This window comes from Melanotaenia boesemani, chromosome 16 (assembly GCF_017639745.1).
Source record: "Melanotaenia boesemani isolate fMelBoe1 chromosome 16, fMelBoe1.pri, whole genome shotgun sequence".
NCBI classification, from domain to species: domain Eukaryota; kingdom Metazoa; phylum Chordata; class Actinopteri; order Atheriniformes; family Melanotaeniidae; genus Melanotaenia; species Melanotaenia boesemani.
Window position 1 is genome coordinate 32,203,445 of NC_055697.1, and position 27,932 is coordinate 32,231,376.

Below are 27,932 nucleotides of genomic sequence, written 5' to 3' on the forward strand. Positions count from 1 at the left end.
GTTCTCTGACTGCCATAAGGTATCGAGATGAAATCCTTCAACCCATTGTCAGACCCTACGCTGGTGCAGTAGGTCCTGGTTTCCTCCTAATGCAAGACAATGCCCAGCCTCATGTGGCAAGAGTATGCAGGCAGTACCTGGAGGATGAAGGAATTGAAACAATTGAATGGCCTTCACGATCCCCTGACTTAAACCCAATAGAACATGTGTGGGACATTATGTTTCGATCCATTAGGCTCCGCCAAGTTGCTCCTCAGACTGTACAACAGCTCAGGGATGCCCTCACACAGATCTGGGAGGAAATGCCACAAGACACCATCCGTCGTCTCATTAAGAGCATGCCGCGACGTTGTCAAGCATGCATACAAGCTCGTGGGGGCCACACAAGATACTGAAAAGCATTTTGAGTTGCAGAAATTAAGTTTTTGAAAAAATGGACTAGCCTGCCACATCTTCATTTCACTCTGATTTTAGGGTGTCTACACAATTGAGCCCTCTGTAGGCTGAAAACTTTTATTTCCATTAAAAGACTTGGCATCCTTTTGTTCCTAAGACATTGCCCTGTCGTTATTTGTATAGATATCCAACTTCATATTGAGATCTGATGTATCTAATGTGTTTCTTTAAAGTGCTCCTTTAATTTTTGTGAGCAGTGTACATGTATGCATACTTACATATATGCATACATGCATACATTCATACATACTATCATAGGTACACATTAATACTGACATACATGCAGAAATACATACGTACGTACTGTAAATTTGTATTGTGAAAATATAAAAATGTTTCACTCGATGTAATATTGTTTTGTACTTCCCGGCCACCGTAAAACGGGACGTGGACCCTAGTTCCTGAAAAAAAGGACTTGCGTTCATGTTTCCTGATCTGCAACCAGGTTATTGCCTTACTGTGGACTTTATTAAGCAGGACAAGCCTAAAAAAGCAACTACAACCAGCCCAAAAAGCTGCAACCCGTGACTGACGACATGTCCAAGCAACTAATGAAAAAAAAAGCCCAAAGTCGCTTGAAAGAAATAAACTTGGCAACACAGATGTAAGAGGTGGTTTGGGATAGCATCGGGGAACCAAACTAAAAAACCGGAAGTGGAAGATTCCACTTAGATTTATAGAAAGGGGATCAGAACTGTACCAATAGAAAGTTCTATTTTTTCCATCTGGAGTTGTGGATCTTAAAAGACCAAAGAAAATGTTCCCGTCTGCTGCGTTCGGGGGCGAATTTGCGCTGACACCAACACTTATCTGGATTCCGTATTTCCCCCACGTCTCAGCTCTCTGTAGAGAACAGGATTATGTAGACAGGCCTTGTAGTTGTGAAGATTTTGTATTTTGGAGATTTCCTTTCAGAGAGGAGGCTTGTGAAGAAGAGGTTAATGTTTATATCCTTTTCACACAGACAGAGTTTATTTAGTTTTATTAAGTTTACACACTGAAACTCCACGTATATGCAGACATGAGTCCTTTTATTTTATTTACACTTTGTCACATGATGTCAGTCCATCGTGAAACCAAACCCTCCGTCCCTCGTCTCCTCCCATTACAAACCCCATTTTCATTACTTCAATCGTGTTAGTAAAACATTCTCCTGCTGATGGCTTTAAACTTCTCAAAATAACGGAGACCGATTGATTGATTGATCCTCATCAATAAACATGAAACCGTGAACATGTGGAAGCTGCTCAGTTTTACTTCGAGAGGCTCAAAGAGAAAAAAAATGTTCAAAAGTCGCAGAACAAACCCAGTTAGTCAAAAAGTGTGGACAGGTGTGGACAGGTGTGGACAGGTGGGCGCTTTTCAGACCTGTCAGAAAATTGTAAATTCCAGTTTCACATTCAGATTATTCAGATGTTGACAATAAAACACTGAAAGAAGAAAAATGCATAAATTAATACAAAAAGCTGAAAAAAGACGAATGAAGTCAAATTTAGAAAAGTTTGGTGTTGCAGCTCTGAAGTAAAACCTAAACACGAGCTCTTCGGGGTGAAAACTGAACTTCCTGTGGCTCTTCAACGCAGCACAGACTGACAGAAACTCGTCCCTGTGTCTGATGTACAGTTCAAAAATTCTCCTTGCTTGTCACTGATTGGCCACAGGCTGCTCCTCCTCCTCATCCATTGGCTGACTGCTGAAGCCGCTGTCAACGGTGGCGTCTAATTGGACAGAAACATATAAACAAGGTGAGTTTGCAGGAGCATGCCTGAATAAAAAGAGCAACAGGAAAAACTGAAGCCTCTGACACGTAGACCAGGTCTATGGCGACGTCGTAGACCAGGTAGACCGCTTCATCCTGACAGAAAGACCTGCGTCTCACCTGAACTGTGTTTGTCATCTCGGAGCTCGGTGTTCCTCAGCAGTCGAACTCCTTCTGTCAGGCCGAGAGACTGAAGAGCTTCAACCAGACCTTCGACTGCACCTCCACCCAGCTGCATGCACACACACACACACATGGGATCAGGTATCTGCTGACACAGGTGAGTCTGAACTGAGGTCATTCATCTGAGTCAGATCTGATCAATATGATGAAAATATAACGTGAAGCCTCCCTTCACACACAGATGTTTACTTCCTGTTTACAGCATTTTATCATCACAGCAGCAGAATCGTCTCGTATCAAAGTCGCTGCAGGACGAGGATAAAAAATAAAACCTCAGTTTTTTTTCACCCTTCTTGTATTAAATAGATGGTGTGAATAAAGTTGGGTTTGGAGGTAAACATAAAAGGTTGGAGGATGGTCCTGAAAGTCGCCCGGCTCCTTTCTAACCGACAGAACGTCACGAGCGTCGGCTCAGCTGACTGCAGCCGTTTCTCCCACGAACCGTCACGCTGAAATAATCAGAAACTGCGAACGGGGAATATGGTGCGTTCCAGTTGTCTTGTAATCTTTAATTCTATATTCTCTTTTTATGTTTTTATTGTTTTTACTTGGTGTGAAGCCCTTTGCTATATAAATAAAGTGGAGTTGGAGTTTAAGAACCTGAGATTGGCGTTCCTGCTGCACCACCTCCGAATAAACAGTCTAACCATGTAGTGATCATCTTATCCTGCCATATGAAACCGAAGATCACAAACCCCCGATAGAACCATGGTCCATGACACCAGACCCTTTGTAACGGTCGGTAAACGGTCGGTAAACGGTTAGTAAACCACATACTGATGCAGCATTTCATGAACAAACACATCTTAAAATAATTATTGATAACAACTCGGTGCTGTTTACACTACAAACGTTATAGATAGAAAACACATTTGAAAGAAATTTAAGGAAGACAACAATGGACTACAGGTGGTTCTGGGTGCAGCCATCTGGAAACTCGCAGTTCTCTGCAAACTCTACGTTCTGAGAAACGAGGCATCTTCATCATTTCCCTCATCAATTCCTTTTGGAAAACGACCTTAGAAGAAAACTGGAACGCATGATTAATCAATCGAACTGACAAAGTTGGACAAAGTTAGAAAATGAAGACGTAACTCGCTTAGACCTGTCCTGAAATGCTGCATCAAACGTCACAGAAACAGCAAGTTTCAGGCAGCCTCTGGCTCTGATTGGCTGGGAGGCAGCCTCACCGTGTCTGAGTGTGTGTTACCTTGTAGTGCTGCAGCAGCCGGTGACACGGCGTCGGACTCTTCTCGTACAGGTGGGTCAGAGTCAGCATTCCCAGCTTCTCCGCTAGCTTCATCCAGGGAACGTCTCGGACGCTCAGAACCTCCACCAGCCGGGACAGCGTGTCCTCATCCAATGCCGAGTTCTCACCGTCTGCAGGACGTTTGGTTTTACATTAGACCGGTTCTAAAGACCTCAGACCTGCAGGACCGGTTCTGTTTGTGTGTTGGAACCACCTGACTCACCTTCACTGCTGCTCACTTTGATCTTCTTACTGCTGGAATGACTCGGCTTCGGACCCTGTCTGGAGTTTAACAAGTTCCTCACCTGAAAGGAGGAGGAGGAAGAGGTAAAGGGGGAGGAGGTGAAAGAAGAATAGGAAAAGGAGGAGGAGGAAAAGGAGGAGCAAGAAGGAAAGGGAGAGGAGGTGAAAGAGGAACATGAAGAAGAGGAGGAGGAAGAGAGGTCCAGATTATTATTAAACATGTAAAAACTTGAAGAACCGCCTTCTTCTGGATCTTTCTGAAGGTTTTCTTTCCTTCATCCTTTGGCTCGTCCATTACCTTCTGGCAGGTGGCGAGGTCCAGAGGGGTGTGTCCTGCTGGTCTCTTGCGTGTGATTGGCTGTGAGGCAGCTTGTGGCTCTCTGATTGGTTCATCCTGGTCCTGCTCTTCATCTGATGAGGAGCTGAGGAACAGCGGCTCGTCGTTCTCCAGGTTCTTGTCGGCACCTGAACATCAGTGCAGGTTAGACTAGCAGTTTGTGTGTGTGTGTGTGCGTGCGTGCGAGCGTGCACGTGTGTGTGTTACCTGCAGCAATCAGCATGGAGCAGAGTGTCGGCGAGCCCACGCTGGCAGCCAGGTGCAGCGGTGTGTTTCCTCCGAACGTGCAGGCGTCCACGTCGGCTTTCAGCTGCAGACGACACGTCATGTCAGGGAGATGAGGATGTAGCCCCGCCCCCTCTGCACACCTGTGTGTGTGTGTGTGTGTCTTACCTCTGTGATGAGCATGCAGGCCACCTTGAACAGGTTTTCTTTGACCGCCAGGTGCAGTACCGTATTCCCGCTCTTCTGCTCAGGTGCGTCTACGTTGGCTCCGCCCTCCACCAGCAGACGGAGGCAGCGCTCGCCGTCCCTCCTCACGGCCAGGTGGAGAGGCTGAAGACCTGAAGGAAACAAACACAACAGGTCTTACTTCCCAGCCTTGATTCAAACTCTGGCAGCAGATTTGGGTCTGGACTCACCGTGGTAGTCGGGGGTGCTGACCAGGTGGGCGTAGCGTTCTCCCAGGTGAGCCAGCAGGAGCTGGAGTGTGTTGTTGTCTCCGGCCAGCGCTGCCAGGTGAAGCGGGCTACGGCCATCTTTGTCGGGCAGGCTGGGGTCGGCCCCCGCCCTCAGCAACACCTCTACCACCTTCATCTGTCTGGTGATCACCGCCAGGTGGAGAGGAGTCTGCAGCAGGGGGAAGGGGCGGAGTCAGCTTGTAGGTAACCAGGTTGTTTACATTGTGGTTAATCTGTGGCTGCAGTTATGCCATTTTTTTATTATTACTTTAAAAACCTGCAGATACACAGATTCTAATGAACCTGAAATGTAAACAAAATCAGTCACTGAGAGAATTCTGATGTTTTAAGATGGATTCAGATCTTCCTTTAGTCATGTGTTAGTGGGCGGAGCTTCCCTCACATCTGTGTGGCGGCCATATTTAATAATTGCTCCAAAGAACAGCAGCTGTGTTTTGTCGTGTTTACCTGTTGCAGGTGTTTTGTCGTGTTTACATGTTGCAGGTGTTTTGTCGTGTTTACATGTTGCAGGTGTTTTGTCGCGTTTACCTGTTGCAGGTGTTTTGTCGCGTTTACATGTTGCAGGTGTTTTGTCGTGTTTACCTGTTGCAGGTGTTTTGTCGCGTTTACCTGTTGCAGGTGTTTTGTCGCGTTTACCTGTTGCAGGTGTTTTGTCGCGTTTACCTGTTGCAGGTGTTTTGTCGTGTTTACATGTTGCAGGTGTTTTGTCGTGTTTACATGTTGCAGGTGTTTTGTCGCGTTTACCTGTTGCAGGTGTTTTGTCGTGTTTACATGTTGCAGGTGTTTTGTCGCGTTTACCTGTTGCAGGTGTTTTGTCGCGTTTACCTGTTGCAGGTGTTTTGTCGCGTTTACCTGTTGCAGGTGTTTTGTCGTGTTTACCTGTTGCAGGTGTTTTGTCGTGTTTACCTGTTGCAGGTGGTTGCTGGTGTTCAGGATGCTCTGCTGCTGGCTGCTGAGCAGAGTGTGGATCAGCTGCTGGATCACACCGGTCTGCTGGTGGATGATGGCCAGGTGTAGTGGGCTACAGGAAACAAAACACCTGTTAGCACCTCGTTGCTCTTCAACATTTCATCCTGGTATAACTCCATCACCACCAAGAACAAAACAAAACTCTCCCACATAATAAACCAGACCAGCAACATAAGTGGTCTATACCAGCCCCCCTCTCTGAACTGTACAACTAGAACAATCGGTAAGGCCACCCTGGTCCTCTTCCCCTCCCCCACTGCTTCCTACTGCTGCCATCAGGTCCCACTGGCCTGGAACAACTTCTACCATAAATCTTTCATCTACAAAATTCATTGTGAACAAACTGAACGAGACTCTTAACTCCTCTTTTTGTCCGTTGCTGTTTTTGACAATTACACTATTTATGGAGAAGTCGTGTGTGATTGTGTGAAAATTTGTTCTTGCTGGATCCCCGATAAAGAAGAATTTCTGTCACCATTAGGAACAGACAGCTTTTCTTTTCTATTGTAAACATAAAGCTCCCATTGGCTCATCTGATGTGTCAATCATAAGCTTCCGCTCCCTGCTGGTGTTCGCTCAGCTGTGTCTCTTTGGTTCTGTCCAGCAGGACATCATGTGACCTCGTGGACTCACGCTGACGTCTCAGGCTCAAGCTGTTGGACCGTTAACGACTTAAATTCCCAGAACAGGAAGTGAAACCAGACTCACGTGTCTCCGTTGGTGTCCTGGATGCCACACAGGTGTCTCTGGAGGGCGAGGAGGACACAGACGTCCCCGGTGCTACAGTACTGCAGCAGGGTGGCGGCAGTCTGCCGGGCGCTCTGAGACACTCTGCTGCTGAGGCTGGCGGCTGAAACACAACACATCTGTAAACATCAACAACCAACGAGACCGAACAGCGTCTGAGCTGCTGCTTCTCACCGATCTGAAGCAGCTGCTGCTGCAGCGGCGAGCCCGTCGGTCGTCCGCCCTGCTGCTGGGGGACACCTGTCGGAGGGGCGGAGCCTGACATCTGAGCTCCTCCGCCTACGAAGCCTGTGAAGTCGCCTGAGAAAAAAGTTCCTCCTCCTCCGCTGCCTCCATTCATCTGATGGGGGAACTGAAATCCTACAGAGACCCCAGCATGTTTTAACTGATGATCAATACTTCAGTGATCTCTGAACAGAATCCATATCTGATCCATACCTCCTCCTCCTCCTCCTCCACCAAATCCTCCAGCTCCTCCCCCTCTTCCTGCTCCTCCTCCTCTCCAGGACTCGTAGTGAGGCAGAGGCTTCTGCTTCTTCCTCAGCACCTCCTCTTTGTCTGAAACGAGCCGGAGACGAAGGAAACTACACATCACAGCTTTGTGGGAGGAAAGAAGTCTGTTTCATCTTCATCATCAAGCTGCGTGATGAAGATGTGAGAATAGGTGAGGAGTGAAACTGCACTAACTTTTTCCACAGAGGAAAACCCCGAAAACACAAATCCTCCGAGTGAGGGACTCAAGACTGACCTTGGACCTGTGGGATGTAGGTGAACTGTTTGGGGTCGCTGCTGTCGCCGGCCTTCTTCCTCCTCAGCTGCAGGAAGACGGTGACGGGACGGTCGATATCCGTGCTGTGATAGGCCGGCGTTTTGAAGACGATGGCGTACTGATGAGAGAGCAGACGATGGAAACCTGTGGTTAAACCAGCTCCGCCTCCGGCAGCTTCCTCATTTACATTTTGCACGATGTTGGTTGTTTTCCTTTGTGGCTGTTTTCTTCCGTTACTTCAAGGTCAAACCCGGGACGCGAGCTGTGGAGCGCGCTCAGACCAACCACGTTACCGACTTTCACATTCACTTCATTTCAATCAGAACGTGTTAGTCGTCACTTTTCTCCTAAATCTGGTCCGAATGATATTCAGAAAATATCCAACTATGATTTTTCTGACTAATATTGAGATTTAATCTTTAAATTCCAGCTTTCGTTCAGTGTTTATGCAGAAATCTATGTCTACCATGAGATGGAGGATAAACATGAACGGCTCGCTGTGAAGCTGAGATATGAACGGCTTCAGATGCAGCCTGCAGCCTAAACACTGACGTTTCCTCTAGAACTGGTTTCTACTTTGTCGACCTGGATGCGTGAACCTGATCGCACGTCCAGGTGATCCCACTCCAACCATGTGGGACATCATGTGTCTTCATCCAGCTGGAAGTCAGACAGAATCCTGGTTTCTAAACTCTCCCAGGGAGGTGAAGACGCTGAGAACTTCATGTCCATCAGGGAGACGCAGCTGAACGAGCTGAATCTACGTCATGGGAGGAATTTCTGAGTCGTATTACGGCTTTAAATGGATTCAATATTCTTTGTAGGTTTTAACGTCGGCACGTTATCTGAGATCTGAACTTTAAGAAGATTTAGAGCGACTCCACTCAGGAAAACCGTCTCAGAAGCTGGACAGTTTTCTGTCCTCCGTGTTTTTGTTTTACAGTTTCAATCATTAATTCAAAATGAGGTTTGAAGACGCGACGTCACAGCTGAGTGCAGCTGTCACATGATGTTTAACGCCTGCAGACAGGAAGTGTGTCTGAGTGGACGCTGCAGGGATGAAGCCTGGATCAGGTGCTGTGTAACATGAGAATTAGCCACAGCTCCAACCCAGAGAAAGAAAAATTACTGCGTACACCTCGTTTAACAGGAAGAGTTTTGTTCTGTGAACCTGAGAAAACTCTGTACTAACCAGAAAACCTTTTTCTGAGGAAAAGCGTGTGTAAAACATTCAGCTGAATCCTCTAAGACCAACAATTCCAGCTGAAAACGGCTGAAATGTTAAATAACTACAAATTACGTTAATGTCCAAAAACACATGGAAAAAAACAATAATAGTAAAAATTCTTATTAAACAATTGATTCTAAGTTCATAATAAATAAATAATCCTGTCTTAGTCCCACAGCTGCTGCCAGATTCTGGCGCTCAGGGAGCAGTCAGGGTTTAAGGGCCTTGAGCCCAGGCTCTCCAGACCTCAGCCCACCTCTGTACCCACTAGGCTGCCACTCCCCTTATTAGTTTAAGAAATCAGGACTGACTATTTTAGAGACGCAGAAACCTGACCAGCTGTTTGAAATCATGTCCTGACCAGGACCTGCGAGCCCTGTTTGTTAGTCCTGTGGTGAGAGTTCTCTTTGGTCTAGCATCTATCTATCTATGAAAGTCGCGCTGTGGCAGAGAGAGCGAGAGTTCTTCATTCTCAGGCTAAAATGATGCTTATAGCCCAAAAATTATGAACACAGCAGCAGATTAAAATATTTTTTCCTGATTACTTTCTTGTCCACTGAGCCATCCATTCTGGCTCCCAGGCTGGCTGGTTGCCATGGCAACCCATTATAAATGCTGGATTTCCATTAATCCTCAGCTGATCTTTGGATGTGAATATTTCAGAAACTGTTGAAGACAAAATATCTTAGAGCAGGTTTTATAGCTCAGTGAATATTTTAAAGTTTGGTGAAAATTTGTTGAATTAGAAACTTTATGAATTGGCTCTGTGTGAAGAGGTTTGGAGGGTTCGGTCCATAACAACCAGGGTTAAAGAAACAGAAAAAAGTAAAATATTTTTTTCAATTATGAAGAAGTTATTTTTGAGCAGCCATCACCTGAATGAGCAGAACATTTAGGTGTTCAAATGAAGTTTTAAGTTGTTGACGTGTTCTGAAGAACAGAAGAAAAAAAAGAGGATGTCAATAATAAGCTGAAGAGGAGACATGATTACCGGTTGGATCAGCAGACAGATTTACCTCCTGTGGTTCTTTACTGGAACCAGAACAGCGGCTAAAATGGCCCAGTCCTGCTGGGACAGCAGTGCTCTCTAAACTATGTGTGAATTCATCCGCTGCTGGAAATAGTTCCTCACAAGCTACTTTCAGGCTCAACAGACACATCACATCCGACTCAGGCATCTCATTTCCCGATTTTTGTACATCTGAACTCTCAGAGCTCGCTTCAGATTTTGCTGACAGACTTCCAGTGGAGCCGAGATTTAAACTGGTTTCCAGGATCAATAATCTGAAGCTTCATGGAGCAAAAACCACGTCTGCAGACAGGCTGAAGGAATTCCCCTCAGAGCCGCAGCCAATATTTTCCACATGCAAATTACAGACATGCTGTGACTCATTCACACACACACACAGACACACACACAGAGACACACACACACACATTTTACATTAAAAAATTTAAAAGCTGGGTTCACAATCAAAACAAGTCTGGCCTCCTTTCAGAACCCAAAAGAGTTGAATTTGAGTGATCATGAAGAAGAACAGAAAGTTCTGGACTTCCAGCAGCTGGTTCCAGTTGAACTGTTTTAGCTAATGAAGGAAGCACACACACACACACACACACACACACACACACACACACACACACACACACACACACACTCCCCACCTGTTTGTGGACGTCAGTGGGTGAGAAGTCCCCGAACGCCTCCCAGCATCCGTCCTCTTCATCCTCAAAGAATCGGATCTCAATGTCATCTGAGGAGCAGCACAGATGCATCATGGGAAACGTGTTCAGTCTCACAGACAGTTCGACCAGAACCAGAACCAGAACCAGTTCTGTTCACAGCAGAACCAGGTTGTCACCTTTCTGAACTTTATCACACAGCAGGAAGATCTCGTCTCCTCCGAGAACCGAACCGCACGTCTTATCCAGCCGGGAGATCTTCAAGTTGGAGGCGTTTGGAGATTCTGAAGGAAAAAACAGACGGAAAGACGACTTTATCTGAGACCTGGTTACCTACAAGCCACTGACTCCGCCCCTTCCCCCTGCTGCAGATTCCTCTTCACCTGGCGGTGATCACCAGGCAGATGAAGGTGGTAGAGGCGTTGCTGAGGGCGGGGGCCAACCCCAGCCTGCCCGACAAAGATGGCTGTAGCCCGCTTCACCTGGCAGCGCTGGCCGGAGACAACAACACACTCCAGCTCCTGCTGGCTCATCCATCATCCACCCATCCATCCATTCATCCATCCACCCATCCACCCATCCATCCATCCACCCATCCACCCATCCACCCATCATCATCAGATCATTCATGAACTCTTGTGTTTAATTCTGTCAGCTTTTTGTCACTGAGAGCAAAATCAAAGATGGAAACTCTGACTGTCAGTAAGGTGGTTCTGAATCTGATCATCACTTGTGTGTGTGTGTGTGTGTGTGGGGGGGGGGGGGACTCACTGCTGTCGTAGATGGGATTGGACACGACGGGTTTAAGTGCCCTGGTGAAGCCGCCGTCACTGTCCTGCAGGTAGGCGGTGAACCTGAGTCTGACGATGTTAAGGTCCATGGTCTTGCCCAGCTCCTTAGCCTCCTTCAGGATGGAAGCTTCTTCAGCATCTGCAGAGTTTTCATCATCACTTGTAACCTTTCTAACCACATCCTGTGTGTATGTGTGTGTGTGTGCGCGTACCTGTTATGTGATAGTGTGCTCCTTTCTGTCTCTTCCTCTCTTCTCGAAGCCTTCTGGTCAAAACCTCCACCACACCTTTCTTGGTCACATGGAGGATTCCCAGGTTACTGAACCTACAGGAAGTGACATCACATATTTAATACTGTGTCATGTGATTCAACCGACAGTCACCAGGTGAAACAAACTCAAACATTTTCTGTCATTACAGACACCAGAAATCATCTGGGTTCTTTCTTTTCTGACTTCTCAGGAAGCTCAGGACTGAACTCAGAAAAAACTCTGACTTCCTCTTTGGGATTTTTTTTTCTGGATCAGCTGTCGGCTCGAGCAGAAACATGAAAACTTTCCAGCTTTTGTTTGTTTGAACCCTGTCAGGTGCTGTGATGTGATTGGATACTGACGAGGCAGTGAGGTCGTTGGGCCCGATGTCCAGCATGCAGGTGCCGCTCTCCGTGCAGTGACGTCCCACCAGACTGTGGGCGTGGACTCGAGGGGGGTCGGTGTGGGTCACCAGCTGCACCTCCACCCGGGCGTGACCCATGTAGTTATTAATCTGTAACACAAACACACATCGTCAGTCTGCACCAGGAACTGGGAACCAGATTCAGTTTCTGCTCCAGCCTGCATGAGGCAGCTGCTGCACACAGAATACCATGAGCTCAGATCATCCTCATTTAGAGAAGAAGAAGAAGAAGACTGTTAGGAATCAGAAGAAGAAGTATAGACAGGAAGAAAAGAAATCGATTGGAAGAAGAGTAGGAAAGGAATAGTTAAAACGAATATAGGTAAGAAGACAAAAAGGAAACGGTAAGAAAAAGAAGAATAAACAAGAAAGAGAAGAATAGGCAATGAGAAGAAGAGGAAGTTGTAAGAAGAAGAATTATAGGTTAAAGGAGGAGGAGGAGCAGGTAACAAAAAGAAGAGATGGTAAGAAGAAACCGGTAAAAAGTAGAAGAAAAAGTAAGACGAATTAGACAAATCAGTAAGAGGAAGAAGAGCAGAAAAAGAGAAAGTGGTAAGAAGAAGAAGAATCCTCTGTGCATAAACAGCCAACTCTTTGCTACGTAGTCGACATGCTATCATCACGCACCTTTACGGTTGGGTAGGTCCTCCTGTTCTTCTCACTGGAGGCCCCCGGAAGCCCTCCGTGTGAAGGACCCTCACATTCATATCGGAAGCGGAAGCCCCTCTGGAAACACGAACAGCCGCAAGACATTCTGAGTCTTTGTCAAATGCTGTATTAACACTATAATGTTTAAAGTTCATTAAGACACAATTTAACATCAGGAATGTTTGGAACATCGGGAGGTTCAGTAACGTTTGGAATATCGGGAGGTTCAGGAACGTTTGGAACATCAAGAGGTTCAGGAATGTTTGGAACATCGAGAGGTTCAGGAAGGTTTGGAATATCGGGAGGTTCAGGAAGGTTTGGAACATCGAGAGGTTCAGGAAGGTTTGGAACATCGAGAGGTTCAGGAAGGTTTGGAACATCGAGAGGTTCAGGAAGGTTTGGAATATCGGGAGGTTCAGGAAGGGTTGGAACATCGAGAGGTTCAGGAAGGTTTGGAACATCGAGAGGTTCAGGAAGGTTTGGAACATCGGGAGGTTCAGGAAGGTTTGGAACATCGGGAGGTTCAGGAAGGTTTGGAACATCGGGAGGTTCAGGAAGGTTTGGAACATCGAGAGGTTCAGGAAGGTTTGGAACATCGAGAGGTTCAGGAAGGTTTGGAACATCGAGAGGTTCAGGAAGGTTTGGAACATCGAGAGGTTCAGGAAGGTTTGGAACATCGAGAGGTTCAGGAAGGTTTGGAACATCGAGAGGTTCAGGAAGGTTTGGAACATCGAGAGGTTCAGGAAGGTTTGGAACATCGAGAGGTTCAGGAAGGTTTGGAACATCGAGAGGTTCAGGAAGGTTTGGAACATCGAGAGGTTCAGGAAGGTTTGGAACATCGGGAGGTTCAGGAAGGTTTGGAACATCGAGAGGTTCAGGAAGGTTTGGAACATCGAGAGGTTCAGGAACGTTTGGAACATCGGGAGGTTCAGGAACGTCTGACCTTATTTAACTGCCGGAATGTTTCACAACATCTCTGCCCCATCGTGTCTACAGAGCCAGTAGCACTGATCTAAACCACACCATTTCCAAGGTCCTGCTCAACTTCTGATTGGTTAGTAAAGCGTTTAAGAGCGAAGCAGCGTTCTTCTCATCCCATCGATAGATGAGCTTTATGTGACAACAGTCCATATTATCGCACACATCAAGCTATTAAAAGGTCTCTCCTTTGTTTTTTTGATGCCAGAGATGCAGCACGGTGCCGGTGTTGCACCAGAATCTGTGACCCATCAGAATCTGTGACTGCAGGGGAGGTAACGTACATTTCTCTGCATTCCCCGTGCGGTCACAGATCCTTGTGTAACACCGGAAATCTTTAAGCCCTGTGATCATCATCATCCACTGAGCGTTTGGGGATTTCAAAACCAACCAAAACCAACTTCAGCAGATGTGAGTCGTATTTCTGCGTGACCAGGACGGTCATGCGGACTGGATGAAGACCAGATCTAAATCTAAAACTGATCTTCAGGTGTTTACTGTTTCAGTTTGACCACATGGTGGGCCACAATGTGACGCCGGAACCATGTGACCATCCAGGAGGAGTTTCTGGTCCTCGGCAGTTAAAATCTGCAGATGGATCAGTGACTCCTCATAACAGCATGATCATGTTAATGGATTTCAAACTGAGTGAATCTGAAGATTTTGATTTTTTTAAACTTATTTGTGATTTGATTTATTTGAATTCTATTTTATTGTTCTTTAAAAATTAATTTTAAATATTCTAATTTAAAATTTTATTTATTTATCCGCTTATTTGAATATTTCTTATGAACACACACACACACAGAGCGTGTGTCACTTTGGTACTTCCTGGTTCTTCCCATGACGTCACCGTGTACAGGTGGTGTGTCACATGACCTTTCATTGGTAACTGACGGTTGGGAAAACCCTGGATAACAGGAAGTGACTGTTGCAGCGAGAATCTGAGGGGAAGCACCGCTCTGATCTGTTTTCATGTTTGTTCTTCATCCTTTCAGAGTCTTCCTCACATTTCTGTTCACATCATTTTTACAGAATTCATTTAAAAACCAAAAGTTTAACATCTCAGATGTTTTTTACTGTCATCTTTTTAGAGACATTTAAACAGAAAACTTTCAGGTTGTAGAAAACAGGCTCTGTAGCCATAAACATGTTCTTACTTATTTAAATGGCGTCAAACCGCTGACACGGCAGAGAATTTAACCTCAGTGCGTCTGTGCTGTGACATCAGGACGTTTACGGGGACGCCGCTGTCAGCGACGCCACGTCGAGCTGCACAAGATCATTATTTCCTGGTTTTTATTTCTCTTGATGAAACATCACAAATTAAATGTTGGTGAACGGGTGAAAAATAATCTGAATGTATCTGATTCAAATGTGAACAGCTGGGATGTAAACATAACTGATCGTTTTCAAATCAAACTTTATTTAAACTGGATGTGGACATCAGCTGTTTTGCTTCGTTTGTGTGGAGCCGCGACGTTTAAGAGCAGATTTATGATTTTATGGAATCGAAGGTTAAAGATGGAGACAAACATTTTCACTGAGTTTGTCCGTCGTGACGCGAAGCTGGAAGCTGATTTATAATCACCGGTTCTCCAGCAGCAGAGGTCCTGCTGTTGGTTCTGTAACTAACGAGGAAGACGAGGAGTAGAAGGTTCGACTCACCTGTTTGGGCTCCTCGATGATCTGAATGTAAGGACCGTGAGCTGAAACACAAACGGGTGACGTCAACAACACAAACCATGACTTCTCTTTTACGTGTAATAAAGAAAAGACGAGGTGGTTTTCAGATGAGTAAGGTCATCTTACTCATCTGAACAGCGATTCCCAACCTGGGGACCCTGGACCCCCGAGGGGGTCTCCCAAAGAGCCTGAAAACACTTTGCACCTTTTTATTAATGAGAAACGCCACGTTGAAGATGATTGGTCCTTATTTTGAAAAGGAAAAAAAGAAGGCTATATGATGTAATTAGCTTAACTAATATGTGTGTGTGTGTGGTGGGAGGGTACAAAGATTTTGTAGGTAGTTCCATGAAGCGGTCGTCAGGGAAAAGGTTGGGAACCAGTTTGCTAGAAAAATCTGTTCCAGGTTCTCAGGTTCCTGTAAAGTCTGGACAGACGAGGTGTCGGTTTCTGGTAACCAGTCGGTTGACACCTTCGCTTGCTGGGAAACTTTGGTTCCCAGTAAGTGTCAGAATGTCTCAGACCTGATTCCCAGGTGCCACTAAGAGATTTCAGAAAAGCCCGTTGGCGAATGGGGGGGGTCCCCAGAACCGGTGCTGACCAACCTGAACTGCTGGGTTTCGTTTTATCAGAAGACTGACTAAAGACCAAGTTGTAGAAATCCTGAAGAAGATTAGAACTAATGTAGATCTCAGTTTGTTTTCAGAACAAAAATCAGTTTCAGCATTAAAAACGACTTCTGACTGCGGGTGCATCTTCAGGTGAGTTTAAAGTAAAGCTCAGAGTTTTACCTGACGCTTCAGAACGTTTCAACCAACTTTAGACCAAGTTCTGCTGCAGAGTTTCTACCTAGGATGAAGTCAGGAAACCAGGTCTGCAGGGTTTACTGAACTCTAAGAATCCTTCTCACGTTCAATCAAGTGGGTTAAACCCAAGAGTTCTGGATTCTGGCTGCAACACGAGAACTTTACTCAGAGCAGTCGGGGATTTCAAGGTCCGCTGTCCTGCAGGTTTTAGATGTTTCCTGGATCCAACAGCTTGCTGTCAAACTCTGCACAATAACCCAATAATATGAACCAGGAAACATGTAAAACCTGCAGGACCGCAGCTCTGACATCTCTGTCCCTACACAGAGCTAAAACAGGGGCAGTTTTCTAACCTGTGTCTCCATGTGCAACCATAACAACGGTGTTCTCCACCTTCCACTGGTGGAGTCCATCATCCTGACTGACTGCAAACTCTCACATCAAAAGGTGGGAATGTGTGTGAGTGCTCACCTGTTTCAGGTAAGTACGGTTCGGTCTTTATCTCCACCGGAGGGATGTATTCACACGGCATGAAATTCAGATCCAGCTGCAAAACAATCACATCTGTCAATCGATCAATAATCTTCTTTCTTTAAACATCATCACATTTAGAGAAAAGAGATCTTCACAGTTTTCTAATACGACCGGATCGTCGATCAGAAACTAATACGACCAGATCGTCGATCAGTAACTAATACGACCGGATCGTCGATCAGTAACTAATACGACCGGATCGTCGATCAGTAACTAATACGACCGGATCGTCGATCAGTAACTAATACGACCGGATCGTCGATCAGAAACTAATACGACCAGATCGTCGATCAGAAACTAATACGACCGGATCGTCGATCAGAAACTAATACGACCAGATCGTCGATCAGAAACTAATACGACCGGATCGTCGATCAGAAACTAATACGACCAGATCGTCGATCAGTAACTAATACGACCGGATCGTCGATCAGAAACTAATACGACCGGATCGTCGATCAGTAACTAATACGACCGGATCGTCGATCAGAAACTAATACGACCGGATCGTCGATCAGTAACTAATACGACCGGATCGTCGATCAGAAACTAATACGACCGGATCGTCGATCAGTAACTAATACGACCGGATCGTCGATCAGAAACTAATACGACCGGATCGTCGATCAGTAACTAATACGACCGGTTTTTCGATCAGAAACTAATACGACCGGTTTTTCGATCAGAAACCAATACGACCGGATCGTCGATCAGAAACCAATACGACCGGATCGTCGATCAGTAACTAATACGACCGGTTTTTCGATCAGAAACTAATACGACCGGTTTTTCGATCAGAAACCAATACGACCGGATCGTCGATCAGAAACCAATACGACCGGATCGTCGATCAGTAACTAATACGACCGGTTTTTCGATCAGAAACTAATACGACCGGTTTTTCGATCAGAAACCAATACGACCGGATCGTCGATCAGAAACCAATACGACCGGATCGTCGATCAGAAACTAATACGACCGGATCGTCGATCAGTAACTAATACGACCGGATCGTCGATCAGAAACTAATACGACCGGTTTTTCGACCAGAAACTAATACGACCGGTTTTTCGATCAGAAACCAATACGACCGGATCGTCGATCAGAAACTAATACGACCGGATCGTCGATCAGAAACTAATACGACCGGTTTTTCGATCAGAAACTAATACGACCGGATCGTCGATCAGAAACTAATACGACCGGTTCTTCGATCAGTAACTAATACGACCGGATCATCGATCAGAAACTAATACGACCGGATCGTCGATCAGAAACTAATACGACCAGATCGTCGATCAGTAACTAATACGACCGGATCGTCGATCAGAAACTAATACGACCGGTTCTTCGATCAGTAACTAATACGACCGGATCATCGATCAGAAACTAATACGACCGGATCGTCGATCAGAAACTAATACGACCGGATCGTCGATCAGAAACTAATACGACCGGTTCTTCGATCAGTAACTAATACGACCGGATCATCGATCAGAAACTAATACGACCGGATCGTCGATCAGAAACTAATACGACCGGATCGTCGATCAGAAACTAATACGACCGGATCGTCGATCAGAAACTAATACGACCGGTTTTTCGATCAGAAACTAATACGACCAGATCGTCGATCAGTAACTAATACGACTGGATCGTCGATCAGAAACTAATACGACCGGATCGTCGATCAGTAACTAATACGACCGGTTTTTCGATCAGAAACTAATACGACCGGTTTTTTGATCAGAAACCAATACGACCGGATCGTTGATCAGAAACCAATACGACCGGATCGTCGATCAGAAACTAATACGACCGGATCGTCGATCAGTAACTAATATGACCGGATCGTCGATCAGAAACTAATACGACCGGATCGTCGATCAGTAACTAATACGACCGGATCGTCGATCAGAAACTAATACGACCGGATCGTCGACCAGAAACTAATAAGACCGGTTTTTCGATCAGAAACTAATACGACCGGTTTTTCGATCAGAAACCAATACGACCGGATCGTCGATCAGAAACTAATACGACCGGATCGTCGATCAGAAACTAATACGACCGGTTTTTTGATCAGAAACTAATACGACCGGATCGTCGATCAGAAACTAATACGACCGGATCGTCGATCAGAAACTAATACGACCGGATCGTCGATCAGAAACCAATACGACCAGATCGTCGATCAGAAATCAATACGACCGGATCGTCGATCAGTAACTAATACGACCGGATCGTCGATCAGAAACCAATACGACCAGATCGTCGATCAGAAACCAATACGACCGGATCGTCGATCAGAAACTAATACGACCGGATCGTCGATCAGATAGCTCTGAAAACCTCCGAGTTCTGATCAGTTTGAGAGTCGATCAGTTCACATTTTATTAGAACAGGTGATTAATCAAATCAAATCACATCAGTCAAACTTTCCGTCTGTGGGTCGACATCATCGCGACAGGAAGTTCAAACTGTTTCAGAGGCATTGATTATAAACTTCTTCTAAATAAAGGTTTCATTCAAACTACACATTTATTCATTCTAAAACCACAAGTGACAAAAATATGGTGTCATGAAGTTTTAAGGTTTTGAGATATGACACTCAAAGTTCCCACAAAGTAACCCGGGACGCTCTACAGAATAAACCGGTGTGTTCTGCAGAGCGTCCCGGTTCACTCTGCAGAGCGGATTGGTTCACTCTGCAGAGCGTCCCGGTTCACTCTGCAGAGCGGATCGGTTCACTCTGCAGAGCGGATTGGTTCACTCTGCAGAGCGTCCCGGTTCACTCTGCAGAGCGTCCCGGTTCACTCTGCAGAGCGGATCGGGAGGCTCTGCAGAGTAAACCGGGACGCTGTTCAGAGAAGAAACCTTAAATAATTTAAACTAACTTAAAACTCTGAACCCAGAGGAGTTTAGTTTGTTATTAATGATTATTTTTATAAACTTCAGATTTCAGATTTGTTTTTTTAATAGAATTTTACATCACAAATGATATGTTCAAAGACTGTTGGAAAATTGGAAATTTTGCTTTTTTCTGTTATGCAAGTTTTTCCCTGCTGCAAAGCTTAACGACATCCAGCTGAAAGTTTATCAGCTTCTCTGCAGAAACATCTGGTGATTAAATGTGTTTTAGAAGCAGGAAATGTTGAAGATTGGTTCAGCGCCGCAGCACAAACACACACAAACGCACCGTTTCCTCGTAAAACTCAGCAGAAAAGCTCCAGCTGAGTTTTAAAGATTAGTTCCAGTTTCACGATCAGGTGAAGACATTTGAGACACATCAAACACAACCAGCCAGATTAATGTGTGAATATAAAGAAAAAAGGACTCACGTCTTCGTAGTTAATGAACTGAGTTTCCGTCATCCTGCTGAAACACACAAAAGATCACAGTTACTTCAACACACACACAAACACACCATCTGTGTGCGTGGAAGAAACAAACTCCAACCGAGTCGCTTTAAATGTGCTCGTCTGTCAGCTGAACGTCCCAACAAACAAACAAACAAACGAACTGCAGCAGTTTCACTTTCACAGGACGGACGAGAGAGGCTCACACGCTACAAGCTAACTCTCTCTCTCTGTATTTCTCAATGTGGGTTTACCCCCTCCCCTTCCCGCTGCCTCTCAGCCTGTTCTCAGTCACTTCCTGGAAGTGGCAGAGCTGAGGAAAACCCCCAGAATCCCAGAGCAGCACTGAGGGGGGCGGGGCTACTCAGGATGATGTCATCTCATGCTGCTATGACAACCAACAGACTGAATATGACTGAATTATTCTCTTTAAAACAAAATGTTTGTAGGGTAAAACATCTCAAAAAAATAATTCAAGGACAAAAATAAAATAAGACTAAAACTAGAAAAAAGTAAATAAAAATAAATATCCAAATAATAATAAAAATCTTTCTGTGTGGAGTCTGCATGTTCTCCTCGTGTATGCGTGGGTTCCCTCCAGATTCTCCGGCTTCCTCCCACCATCCAAAGACATGATGCTAGCTTAACTGGTCTCTCTAAACTCGCCTGGGAGTGAGTGTGAGTGGCTGTTTGTCTCTGTGTTGGTCCTGTGATGGACTGACTACCTGTCCAGGTGTACCTGCCTCTCACCTGCTAAATGTTGAGATAGACTCCAGCTTCCCCACAACTCTGAACTGGACTAAGCAGTATATAAAATGAACGAATACATAAAAATCTAAAGACAAAAATAACAATACCAACTAAAATTGAAAGATAAGATCAATCAGAAATGCACAAAAAAACATGGAAACATAAATCAATAAAGACTAAAAATTCAGAATAAAAAAATAAGCATCCGTAGAAAAGGAAATGTTAAAAAAAGAAATATGTTGATAAAACCGGGTATGCAGAAGACAGAAGAAAGTCCTCCTGAAACTGGAGGCCATGAGCAGGGAGCTAGAACCCAGAAGTACGGTTCCTGAAACTCCAGACTTCTTCCAGAACATGTTGGATGAAAACAAAGCTGCAGTCAGAAACATGGCTTCACCCTGAAAGCTTTATGCACGTCTACGTTCCGGAAACAGGCGGAGGACTTCCAACGTGGGCGGAGCAGAACAGGACCGGATCAAAAAGGACTCCACCAGATTAAAGAGGACTGGATCCAACCAGACCAGACCAAAAAAGACAGAATAGAACACAAATTTATTGTTTTTCTAACATTGTTTCTGCAGCAGCTCTCTGCCATAAAAACACCAAGAAGAAGAAGAATTCTGTTCAGAGAGGATGAAGAAGAAGTGCAGGAATCGGAGGTTGTTGATGCTGGAGGATCAGACTGATCACAGAATAATAACAGACAACAACCTCATGGAGAAGAAGACAGTTCAGGATGGAGGAGGAAAACAAGAAGAAAACAGTTTGTTTTCTCTTCCACATGTAATTTAACCTGCAGGTGGAGATGCAGGTTGTTGGTAGATGGTGGAAGGAGATGGTTGTCATCACCAGTTTGACCAGTAGATGGCAGTAACTGTCCCACCTCAACCTCCGATTGAGCAGCTGCATCACTGACACGAGTTACATGGAGAAGAAAACGGGAAACGGGAGGATTAAAAACAAGGTATCCGGCAGCTTCTTCTTCTGTGGTGTTAAACTCTGCACCAGATGTTTACCTCTTTACACGGGTCCTGAAAATCTCTGATCATCATGTTTTAACAGAATGAATCAAACAGAATCGTCTGACTTTCCGAAAAACAGCCGAAGAAGAAAACGTGATCTCCATCGTAAACAGTATTTATCTCCGTTTTACTCATTTCAGTTCCTCCGTTTAATAATGAGTTCTTTTAAAATCCGCCGTCTTTCACCAGATGTAACGTTTGTTTTGAAGATAAACTTTAGTCTTAGTTTATTTCATTCAGTCTTGTGACAAAACAACAAAAACAAACATAAGATAATCCAAATATAAGAATGAAAAGGGGCAGAAAGAAGAAAAAAGCTTATAAATAAACTTTTTTGAGTAAAGAATAATTCATTACAAGCCATAGCATGAATTCCGTGTCGGATTACGATACGTCGACATCCAGCTGCAGGCGCAGTAAGTATTATTTCTACTTGTCTTTGGTAATCTGCAGTTTCATGTGTTCAGTGTAACCCAGCCGACCTGCTCAGAATTAAATGTTGATCCAGATGAGATCACATTTAGCATATTTAATCCGATCAGGCTTTTGATCAGAATATTTCTCTGTGGCTGCGTTCACACCCGGATGGTCCGCTGGACTCGGTTCAGTTGGCGGTGAAACATTCTCCGAGTTCAACAAATTTGACCTTTGAAAAAACGTGTTCCACTCTACCAGAAGAATTACTGAAGGAAAGGACGAGACAACCAACAAAGAAGAGAACTGGCTCATCGACCGGTCAGCGCAGGACAACTTACCACATAACAGATGCTAGCGGCCTCAGGCTGATCAGTCATATCAGACCTTTTACTGAGTTCTTCCACGTCGGACCGCGAGACATTTCTCCCGGCCTCAGCCGCCTTTCGTCCCACATGTGCATGTGCTTCGGTTGTGTTTACCCACAATGCCCTTTTCTTTGGCCAAGATTTACCTAGTAGGTGGACCGAGTCCGCTTCTTTGATCCAAATCAGAGTCAGTCCCCCAAGCGAAGTGGACTAGCAAAGGGACCAGGATCCAAACCAAAAAGGCTGGTGTGAATGTGCTCTATGTAAACATGGCTACTAAAGGGAAACACTTTCTTCTCACATGGCAACTACACTCAGAAAACATTTCAAACCTGACCGGAATCTGACTTTCTGCCATATAAACACCTGATGAGGACAGATATTACTGCTATGAGAGGTTCAGTCGTTATGCAGCTTCCCACCACTTGGTGGCAGTAATGCATCAGTCAGCTGCTTCACGAACTCTAATAAGCAGAAGACATTCAGCTAGCCGCTAGCCTGCAGCTAAAGTCATGACTTATGAAGGATTATTTAAAACCAAAATAAGATGCAACTGGCACCAAAGGAAGTTGTGAAATTTTTCGGAGTTTTCTGGCCGATCGAGCCGAATTCTCTGAACTATTCTGGTGTGAATGCGTCTAAAGCAGCAACGAGAAACCAAACGTCCAACACATGAGAGGAAAAAACGAAAATGAGCAACAGGTGCAGAAAACAACTGTAGTGGCTGCAAACTTTTACAATGTTTATTAAATAAATAAGTTGTTTATTCAATGTTTTTAATCTAAATAACTAAATAAACTTACATTTTATTTACAGTTTATTCAGTTTGAACCTTTTATTACCTTGAACGCATTGATTTAATTACTTCACCATTTTATTGACAATTTTTTTTATTTTATTTTAGTAAAATTCTTATTATTAATTATTATTATTATTAATTAATATGTGTCCCATACATCCTTGCTGTTTATTTTCTTCAGTCGTTCTAACTGATGGAATAAACGAGGACAGAATGGAAAGAAGGACATGTGACCTCTCTTTTCAGGTTTTAATCTACGGCGAGAACAATCAGAAAAGTCCATCTCTGGAAAAGCTGGGAAGAAAGAGGTCCTGGTCTTGCTTAGTTGGGAATAAAGTTGGGAAAACAAAACTTTTCTTCTTTGTTTTTATCTTTTGTCTTCAGATTATGAAAAAAATAAATTAATCAAATTTCTCAGACCAGAAAGACGTTAATAATCCTGACTTCTAAATGAATTTATTCTGTAAACTGTTAACCTGTTGGTCATCTTATTGTGCAGCTGGAACTGAATTTAATGGTTCAGAAAAGCAGCTAAACAGAGAAGATGAAATCTAACCAGCAGCGAGTTTCTTCTTCTTGAGTTTAAAGTGTTTATGATCAGCATGAAGAAGAAACGAGAAGACTAAAAGGCTTTTTCTGGTTAAAGGGTTTCACATCGGACAGATTAAACTGATCATTTCTGCACATGCTCATTACCAACGAAGAGAACGAACCTGCAGCAGTTTGAAGACGAAGCTGTGAGTTTACGTCCTGCAGCGGACCGCCGCCGACTCCAGCCGCCCTGAGGTTTGATGCTCAGACCTCTTTACTTCCTCTTCTGGCGCGTTCTGCTGGTTTTTAGTCGGCTCTGACTTCCCGTCTGTCCTCCTTCAGAGAAAAACCCGCCTTTGACTCAGATCTCAGATAAAACACCGTTTCCCCCACCGCCGCGGGACAGCCCCCTGTGATGACACCAGCCAATCACAGAGCGGCTCAGAGGGAGGTGATTGACATGAACCCACATCAGGTGGAGTACAAGAGAAAACCCGCCGGGGAAGTCGGCAGGAATCCACAGAGGTGGTTTCACCTCGTTTCCCTGAAACCTGACGATGAAACATTTCACTCAACCTGGACCTGACTGACAGGTTGTCATGGAAACGGCCAAGAAATGGCAGAATTGAGAGCCAGAAACTCTTTAAACCTCCATCCTGGTCCCTGAGTCCTGAAGTACAGTAAGATCAGAGCCGGTCCTCCACATCTGATACTGGATCAGACCCGATCCACCACACCAGATCCTGGATCGGACCCGATCCGCCACACCAGATCCTGGATCGGACCCGGTCTGCCACACCAGATCCTGGATCGGACCGAGTTCTCCACATCTGATTCTGGATCGGACCCGGTCCTCCACATCTGATCCTGGATCGGACCCGGTCATTTACACATAAGTTCCTTGATCTGACCCAATCCGCCACACCAGATCCTGGATCGGACCCAGCCCTCCACATCTGATCCTGGATCGGACCCGATCTGCCACATCTGATACTGGATCGGACCCGGTCATCCACACATAAGTTCCTTGATCTGACTTGATCGACCACACCAGATCCTGGATCAGACCCGGTCCTCCACACCAGATCCTGGATCGGACACAGTCCTCCACATCTGATCCATCCTATATCGGACCCAGTCCTTCACATCTGATACTGAATCTGACCCGATCAACCACACCAGATCCTGGATCGACTTGGTCCTCCACATCTGATCCTGGATTAGACCAGATCCTAGATCAGACCCGGTCCGCCACACCAGATCCTGAATCAGACCCAGTCCTCCACATCAAAACCTGGTTCAGACCTGGTCTGATTCTCTCCTGTGGAGCATCGTTTATGAAAGGAGTAGCGCTGCCAAACAATAAGTTTTCAATCAAATTAATCACAGCTATTAAATTAATTAATCATGATTAATCATGATTAATGGTTAATCATGATTAACCATTAATCATGATTAATCATGATTAATCATGATTAATCACCATGTTTGAACAAAACTGCAGAAGCTTTTTTTTAAACTGCGGGTAAAGTGTGGGTGTTAAACACGCCATCCTCCACAGGTGCAGCGACCACGTGTTCTTCCATCAATGTGTTCATACACAAATCCATCCCGAGCCAGTCGGCTCATCTGGTTCCACCTCTAAACGCCACCCTGCCCCGCCTCCTCCATGTCACGCCATTGTAACAGAAAAATGATGGCTGTATGGGGCTTATTGATGTTAACACAATTAATTACAACCACGGTTAAAATGTTATTTTCCACATGGAGACGAGTGTGTCCCATACGTCCTTGCTGTTTATTTTCTTCAGTCGTTCTAACTGATGGAAATAAACGAGGACAGAATGGAAAGAAGGACATGTGACCTCTCTTTTCAGGTTTTAATCTACGGCGAGAACAAACAGAAGAGTCCATCTCTGGAAAAGCTGGGAAGAAAGAGGTCCTGGTCTTGCTTAGTTGGGAATAAAGTTGGAAAACAAAACTTTTCTTCTTTGTTTTTATCTTTTGTCTTCAGATTATGAAAAAAATAAATTAATCAAATTTCTCAGACCAGATGACTAGAACCGAGCCTAAAATCAGAAGTACAACAAACCAACTGGAAACTCCAAACAGCCTCATTGATCTTCATCACATACCCAAGAACCCCTGCCATGACTGACGATGAGGACAGGAATGCCGTTGATGAAGGCTCAGCTCCCTCCAGGTGGAAGCTGAAGTCGTCTTCCTCCTTCAGGGATTTTCCTGCAGACAACAAACAGAGTTAATCAGCATTCAGAGCGAGAGGGAATTTCCACCCTCATCCTCCTTTTCCTCAGTAATTATTTGGGGACAATCCTGGATTTCCAGCCTGAGTGAACAAACAACAAACTCTGTTAAAGGAACATTTCTGGTTCATTGCCTAGCTGAGACATCCAGCATTAGCGTAGCTTAGCACAAAGACTGGAACCAAAGGGAAACTGTTAGCATCTAAACAACCTGAGAAAGAGTCACAGAGCTGAAAATCAAACTGAGGTGCTGAGCCTAGTATGGAGGCACCATACTAGACTAACAACAATAATAATAACAATAACAATAATAATAATATTTATGTATGTTTTCTGAGATTTTCTTGTGTTTTTTCTCTCTGGGCCACCGTAGTCCTGATTTTTTAGTTGTGTAAGTGGAGAGTTTGGGGAAAAACAGTCATATTAAATTTATTAAAAATAAATATTATGATAAAAATATAAATTCTCAGCTTTATTTTTACATTACACCTCTTTAAATCAGAATTTTTTTTTTTAATTACTATTTATATACCTTTACATATATTTTATTGGAGTTTAAATGTGATCTTGTGATCTGATCATCTGAAGCTAAACTATTCTGATTTTCAGCTCTAAATTCAGCTTAAATTATTTTCCCAGAGCAAAGAAAATGTTTTTTCCTGCTGATTCTCTCGTTTAAGTTGATCTAATTTGGTTTATTTTATCTGAAGAAGGACTTTGCGGACTCTGTGTCTGGATGAACTCTGCATCTTCCAGCCTCATATTCAGTCAAGCAGGTGAACACAGGTGAACTCCAACACCTGGAAGCTGCCAGTTAAAGAGTTAAACCAACAAATACTTCAGCAACTTTCCTGTTACACAACCTCAGCAACTTCTTCACATTACTGTCATATAACGAAGGTTGTTCCGTCAGCTCAACCAAAACACACCTGAACTCCACCTGAGTCAGAAACTGATATTTAACCTCAACAGCCGAGTTTTAACGGAACTTCACAGTCCGAAATTCAGTCCTCAGGTCGGTTTTAAAGCGAAAGATTTAATCTGTTTAACTGCGTCAGTTTGTGTTCAAAGCCCGTTTAAAAATATTTTCTCTTCCTGTTTGTCACGTTGAAGCGAATAAAGGTGAGTTTTACCTGCTAAAAGCCTCGGTTTCCACCGTCCGTCCGTCCGTTGCTCCAAAAATCTGTTAAGTGGACTCAACTTCAAAACAACGGCAAACAGGAGGACCAGACTTCCGGTTCCAGCTTTTCAAAATAGAGCTGTATTTTTATTTTATGTTCGGGGGCAAAAAGTCTTAAAATATATAATCAGAATCGCCTTTATTGTCATTGTTGTAATAACAAGGAAATTTGAGAAGCTGCTCCTTAAAATTGTGCCTTTTAAAATATTTACAAGATATTAAATAAATATAGTAAAAAAATCCATCCATCCATTATCTTGGCCGCTTATTCCATACGGGTCGCGGGTGAGCTGGAGCCTATCCCAGCATTTTAACAGGTGAGAGGCAGGGTACACCCTGGACAGGTCACCAGTCTGTCGCAGGGCCAACACATAGGGGACAAACAACCATTCACACACACACACACTCTCTCCTAGGGAGAATTAAGAATAACCAATTAACCTATCATGCATGTCTTTGGACGGTGGGAGGAAGCTGGAGAACCCGGAGAGAACCCACGCATACACGGAGAGAACATGCAAACTCCACACAGAAAGGCCACCGCCCTCAAAGTTCGAACCCCCCCCCCAGCCAAGATTCGAACCGGTGACCTTCTTGCTGTGAGGCTGCGGTGCTAACCACCACACCACCGTGCAGCCCCCAGTAAAAAATAGATAGTAAAAATAGATGGAAAAAATAAATATAGTGATTAACACATATACTAATAAGATAAGATTAGATGAGATTTTATTTGTCCCACAGTGGACAAATTCAAATATTTCAGCAGCTCCAGAAGAATGGTACATCATTAAAAAAAACAGTAG

General features: G+C 44.5%; 1 protein-coding gene across 1 annotated transcript; it reads right to left on the minus strand.

The window, feature by feature from the left end:
* Positions 1 to 1,467: 1,467 nt before the first annotated feature.
* Positions 1,468 to 27,171, minus strand: nfkb2 (nuclear factor of kappa light polypeptide gene enhancer in B-cells 2 (p49/p100)). The gene is made up of 24 exons (XM_042009747.1): positions 27,083 to 27,171; positions 25,821 to 25,926; positions 19,784 to 19,820; positions 16,380 to 16,455; positions 15,085 to 15,125; positions 12,418 to 12,516; positions 11,729 to 11,880; positions 11,328 to 11,440; positions 11,096 to 11,254; positions 10,504 to 10,608; positions 10,307 to 10,395; positions 7,393 to 7,531; positions 7,083 to 7,202; positions 6,819 to 7,004; positions 6,606 to 6,747; positions 5,835 to 5,949; positions 4,869 to 5,076; positions 4,621 to 4,790; positions 4,435 to 4,537; positions 4,189 to 4,355; positions 3,871 to 3,952; positions 3,609 to 3,778; positions 2,336 to 2,447; positions 1,468 to 2,174 (listed from the first exon to the last, which is right to left on the minus strand). Exons 2-24 carry the CDS (start codon positions 25,835 to 25,837, stop codon positions 2,101 to 2,103), a joined length of 2,676 nt encoding a protein of 891 aa, XP_041865681.1. The 5' UTR covers positions 25,838 to 25,926; positions 27,083 to 27,171; the 3' UTR covers positions 1,468 to 2,100.
* Between the last annotated feature and the right edge of the window lie 761 nt (positions 27,172 to 27,932).

What these genes read in the sequence shown, in the direction of transcription:
- nfkb2 (XM_042009747.1), bottom strand. An exon ending in AGCACACTATCACATAACAG is followed by an intron (nt 11,255 to 11,327) that starts GTACGCGCACAC and finishes AAAACTCTGCAG; the next exon opens with ATGCTGAAGAAGCTTCCATC. An exon ending in CCTGCATGCTCATCACAGAG is followed by an intron (nt 4,538 to 4,620) that starts GTAAGACACACA and finishes TGTCGTCTGCAG; the next exon opens with CTGAAAGCCGACGTGGACGC.